The 6,097-nt window shown below is 38.9% G+C and overlaps 1 protein-coding gene across 1 annotated transcript in view; it reads left to right on the top strand.

Moving 5' to 3' along the window:
• The window catches only part of SOX5 (SRY-box 5), a 263,340-nt gene that overhangs the window by 101,170 nt on the left and 156,073 nt on the right, over positions 1-6,097 (top strand). The window contains exons 4-5 of the mRNA XM_026868079.1: positions 1,356-1,450; positions 5,225-5,266. Coding sequence (XP_026723880.1) covers positions 1,356-1,450; positions 5,225-5,266 — 137 coding nt within the window. The remainder of the gene's footprint in view (positions 1-1,355; positions 1,451-5,224; positions 5,267-6,097) is intronic.

Raw genomic sequence — 6,097 nt, 5'->3', positions numbered from 1 at the left:
CCCCCCCTCCGGCCAGCCAGCCCTCTCCCCCTCCGGCCAGCCAGCCCGCCGGCCAGCCTCGCCAAGGTAGCTCAGCGCTGCTTCGTCGGAGCTTTAAGTTGGGGTTTCGAGAAAGGAGGCAGAATTAGCCAAACAAGATAATGAAGGTTGCTCATAATGGTTTTTACTGTGGGGAAAATTAACCAGTTGCTAATAATTGTATGGTCTCTAGGCCAGACGGTCCCTTTGATAAGTTAACATGTACTCCCTTTATGCTCCTGGTAGGGGGTAAACAAATGCCTGAACAAATACAAATACACATAAACACAAATGTGGAGAATAGCAGTATATGTCTTAGATCCAGATAATAAGTGTGGGTATTGTTATTTAGATGGCGCATACTGGGACACTTATCTTTTAGTACACTCCATTTTCTAACTGAATGCAGTGCTAATCGTGGGATTGAAAGCTATTGTAATTGTGTACCCATCTAAATGCTGACAAGAATATACAATTACATTGTTTGGAATTGAGTTTAATGTTCTCTGAATTTTATTAGCATTTATATTTACTTATGCATTAAAATTCTATACAAAAAGAGGTCAGAATACAAGAGTTATAGACATAAATATCAGACCCATCCACACCCTCACTGTATTTTTCCTGAAAATACTGAACAAATTTATTTTATTTTTAAAGGAAGTGATAGAATCTGAAATGAGCAAATAATGGGTTTCCATTCTAAGCAATGCCTTTTCTCCCTCTGGATTTTGCAATCTTTTAAAGCTTTTTTCATACCCAAGTTTTTATTATTATTTATAATGTGCGTGTTACCGGAAAGTCTTTCCACAGTATGCTTGCCACCACACGATGTTTAAACACGCATTATAAAGTGGATGTAATTGTAAACACTCAGAGGGATATAATTACATGTAGCAGATTTAGGAGCTAATTCTTTGCTTCTCTCTCTCTCTTTCTCTCTCTCTCTCTTTACTCTGCATTTTATCAACATAATTATTTTTTGACTGCAGACTAACACCCAGAAATTGACAGGCATCCATTATAGGCAGCAACTTGTTCACCAAATTGAAAAACAATGAACTGCAGGTTTATATGTACCCATTGTCATACAGAATTACCGGAGCTTTGTTCCACAAGAGGAAAAAGCTAATGGTTTTGAAACAGCAGGTGACAAAACACATTCTTTTTTTTTTTTTTTTCCCCTCCCCTCTTATCAGTTTGTTTGATGAAGTCATTACGAACTGGGGCCCAGAATAGGGTTGGCCTTATTTTTAGCAGATAGACTTTTAATGAGTTCTATTGTGGAGACAGTCATGTTGATTTGCTTACATTTTTTTTTCCCCCCCTTCACTCAGAAACTCCCAGTATTGAAAAGCTACTATCAAAGGACTGGAAAGACAAGCTTCTTGCCATGGGATCAGGGAACTTTGGAGAAATAAAAGGTAATGCTGTTTCTGTGCTAAAGCAAACTGAGAACGAATATACAGGTATTACTGGCTTTATGGAACTCTGTTTGCTCCTCTTCCTCTCCCCTTGAAACATCGTGATTTGGGGTTTAAATGAAATATATGCTCTCCATCTGCGATAATACAAGTAAACGAAATGGTATATTGCCCTGAGTGAATTAAGTTAGGTAAAGCTTTTGTTGCATATATCATTCTGTGTTGCATGAGGACACATCCTATTGCTGAATTGGAAAAAAAAAAAGTCAACTCATATGAAACGCAGGCTTATCAGAGTATAGCAGAGCTCAGCTTTTGAAATGTGAGGCTGTTCAGAAGTCCTTGTTAATTTTTGGACAGATTTTGATGATGTAGATTTTTTTTTAACTTTTCTGCGTGTAGGGAAAAAAAAATAAAAGCGCAAAGTTTGTGTAATGATACCTCTAGGTACCAAAAATAGCTGGTGCAGATTTTAAAAGACAGCGTTACAACATCTGTGCACTAAAACATGTTCTTTTAAAGCCATACTCCAGAAGGAAAATGACAAAATTTGACCACTCTCCAGCAGCAGTAGCTTCTGTTTTGCCAAGATGTTTCCCCATTTTATATATGTGAGGTCATTTTAGGGAACCTGTAGTTGTTTGTTTTCATGTAATTTAATATTTTTATAATTCTTCCTCAGTGCTTGTGACGAGGAACTGACTCAAAGTACATCTGTGTCAAGAATTTTAGTTTTCAGAGCAACCATTATCACTCTGAAAAGAAACAGTGACTCTGATTCTTCTCCCGTTAATATCAGCGTACATCTGGAGTAGTAAAATCCAAGCCAATGTTGTTTTGGAAATGTGAAAGTAGAACGAGATTAAAATTAAAACCTTCTTTAGTGTTTATAAAATGGATTTCACTTCTCTCCATTATTTTTTGTTTGCTTACTAATGTTGTCCCTGATACCGAGATCCTCATTCAGGCAGACTCCCAAACCTTGTGCCTGACAGTTTTAAGGAGCTTCTGCGCAAGAGAAGAGGTGGGCAGTATGTGATAAAGAATACAACATGATGTGCTCTCAGAGGTTAATGTATTGGTACAGGTGCAAAGATAGTGTTATTTTAATTATATGTGCCTTCCATCTTCTCAGTGATAAGCCACCAGCATTAGTTTGTGCTAGTCCACTGACTTAACACAAGTAGGAAAGTATGCCACTTGCTTCCCCTAGCTTCTCCCTAAGAGGCTGTAATTCAAAAATATATATTCATTACATATGTAGAATAACTTTATAACAGAATATAGTGCTTCAGCCCCAGATAGGCTGAGATGATGTTATTATTATAACATCACCAAACGCTGGGTTCTTTATTCCCGCTGAGCACATTTTCTCTGTGTGTGTAAAGCAACAGGCCATAAAGAGGTAGGGTAGCCACTGGGCTTATCTGCGTGTTCTGTTTTATAAAAGCATATTGTTTTAAAATAACATCATTGTCTGCCATGAACTGATGAATCTTTAAGATGTTTCAGACCCAAAGTGCACAGGCAGCTTTGGTATCCCCTTTTGGTTGTGTATTTCAGCAGTTCTAGCATGTTGCCTGGAGCCTCTTTAACTCTTGATAGGCTGGAGCCTTCCAAGAAGGACTCGTGGTGATTCTCCTCTGCCTTTGGACCCTGTAAAGGTGCTCTGAGAAGTGCTGCGCACTGAGAAGGCAGTCTGTTCCCAATTGCTATGATCTTGTTCTGTTGGAGGGCAATCTTTTTTCTCGCTTCCTCTTTTTCCCTTTCACAAGCTAAACTTGAAAGCAGCAGCAGCAGCTATATGCTAGCACGAAAGAAATTCAACAGTCCTTTCAGTCTTGCCCAGGGGGAGGATAGGGAGCAATAGCACAGCCTCAAAGAAGATTTTTCTTTGCTTTAATTTTTGTTTTTTAGCTTCATATTTTGAACACAATTCGAGTTATTGTTCCGTAGCTCTGTTTGAAAGCTTCACATCTGAGGCTTTTTTAGCGCAACTGTGGTTCTGTGGTTGGGGGCATGGTTATTAGGTGTTTGGATCAGGTTTGGCAGTAAGCTGTGAAAACAGGCACTGGTTTATTTTTCCTACTGACTGCCGTGACAGTTGCAATTATTGTCCATTGTTCCTAGGTGGCTAGAAAGGAGGGAGGATACAATAGAGCATTGCCCTCTGGGGGTAAATGAATTTGACTTACAGGTTCTTGGGGGGTCAGGCAGTCTGATTATTTAGTGCCCAAGAATGCGGTTTTCATGGCACCGCCAGCCATGAGCAGCCAACAAACAATGGCTCAGCTGTATTGCAGCTGTATTTAGTGAGACAACATGAAAGGTGTGCAAGTTGATCTGCTTTATACTCACATATGCATGTACAAACACACATACGTTACGCTAGAAAATGTTTTTGTCCTTCTATAGGAACGTAGAGTTATTAAGCTTTCCAGTTGTGATTTTTTAATTAACTTCTCTTTATATTTGGCCTGGCAGCTGCATTTTTTCCCCCTCGTTTCTCTATTAGTGATATTTGGAAATCCTGCACAAGTAGTGTCATATTATTAATAGACCCTGGAACGTGGACAGCCCTAGAAGCTGTACTGCCCAACTGTCTTATGCACTGAATAGTTTTTTCCATTTAACTGTTCAAAATTTCATTGTGTTTTTCATTAGATCTGGGGGAGTTTTAGTATGTCATGTGCTAAAGTCTCAGTACTAGGCTACATATTGTTAATGCCCAAGTCTGTGTTATTACCATTGAGTTTTATTCTCTGGGAGAGATTAAAGGAAAGGGAGATGAAGCGGAAGACTTTATTTTCTATTAGTGTTACTTCTTTTAAGTTAGAAAGCAGTAATATTTTATTAAAGATAGGGGAGTTGGCAAATGGCTAGAAGTCACCAGACTCTCACGTTTTTTATTCAGTTGTTCCTCTTAGTTGAGCTGTTACTTTCGGCAACTACTTTAATCCCCCTTTCTTCTTCATCTGTATGCCTGTAAAATGGGAGAACCATCACTGACTATCTTTAGAGGTCTAGCCGCAAACTTTGAGACCACAGTTAGAAGGATCTATATATGTCCAGTTACTAATGGAAAAGGAAATGTAATATTTTGTTCCAGGGCTTGACTGAAAGGTACTGCAAGTACTTTAAGGACTCTTATACTTAAAATGGGGCAAAATCGAGAGCCTTTCATACCTGTAGAATTTTTAACCCAGATGCCTCTGTTCGTTTAGAGAGATAGTCTGGGACTAAATAAATAATACAAGTTTGGTACTGGGGATTTCTTAAGAAAATTTGTTTTGAAATCCATGTAATTTTTACTCTGTTCAAAATGAGTTAGTCTAAACATGCTGTTAAATTGAAGTATTTTAAAGTAAAGCTGTGAAACTATTGAATCGGTTAGAGCTTGTTCCAGCTTACTTGTATCCATCATATTCAAGAGCAGGGCTCAAAAGGCCACTGGGTTTTTCTTGGATAATGCAGTTTATTGGATTCAGTAGAGCAGGAAGAACTTCAGGTCTCAAACCGATCATCTACAGGAAGGAAAATTACACCCTTTTTCTGCTTTCAGTGTAGCCACTGGATATCTGCATTTCCAGGTGAAAGTGCTTGCTTTCCTCCAGAGAAATGTCACTGACTGCAGCAGACGCAGCATGTAGGTTGGGCTGTTGATAGGAAAAGGTGTAAAGAAGTGTATTTCAACACTCTTCAACGTCAGTGGCCATCCCTGTAGTACTTAGAAAATTAACATGAAACTTCAGTTTCACTGGTGTGGGGCCTCCTCTGAGCAGACTCCAGAGAGCAGTGCTGGCCGCCCAGGTGCATTGTTAGGTGCGAAGTCTGGCTAACACTGATGCAGCTTTAACCATGATGAGAACTTGTTTTTTTAAAACTTCCTCAGTGTACACAAAGCTTTTCTGCTAATCTTGTCCATCTCTTGCTTATCGAGAGTTGTCAAGAAATAATAATGCATATTATATATGTTCTTCACTTAGCTAATTTTGAATAGGTGTGTGGAACAAAAGGCTAAACTGACTTTTGTTTCTAATCTTTCTGAGTTGGTTTTCTGTTGAAGGCATTGTTAACAGTGATTGTGCCTGAATCGCTCAAGAAAGACTGGGGAAGCCTGAACTTGGACTTCTTTTGTTGTTTGAAAATCCTGTTCTGTTGTACAGGTTAGTTCCTAAACAACTCAGGTGAAGTGTTTTCTGCACTCACTGTGGAAGGGATGATCACTGGGGTAAAATCATCAGTTCCTTGTATCTACTTAAATCTGGATGACTCCAAACACAGTACTGGAGTAACCCCAGATTGTAATTGAAAAACAAGTTTAGTTTACCAATCCTAATCTTTAATGCAAGATAGCACAGACATTTGTTTTGTGCAAGGAACTGGGCTCCAAGTTATGTGAAGTATCAGTGCAGTATCAAGCTGTGTTTGATGTGTGATAGAGCTGTGTTTGCTTACATGTACAGAAGATGGGGCATGAGAGAGTGCACAGTGAATGGTCTTACAACTGCCAATAATGGATAAAGAGAAATAAGCCATTCAGTGATACTATAGCTCATCAGAATCCATGAATTAAAGACATATGTTATGTAGATTCAATGTATGGATTAAAACGGATAATCTGGTAGGTGACACACAGAATCTTGAGGTAAGTG

Source organism: Athene cunicularia (assembly GCF_003259725.1).
Source record: "Athene cunicularia isolate RWA chromosome 1 unlocalized genomic scaffold, athCun1 chr1_part2, whole genome shotgun sequence".
Taxonomy (NCBI): domain Eukaryota; kingdom Metazoa; phylum Chordata; class Aves; order Strigiformes; family Strigidae; genus Athene; species Athene cunicularia.
The sequence above is the reverse complement of the archived record's forward strand: the minus strand, read 5'-3'. Positions and strand labels throughout refer to the sequence as shown.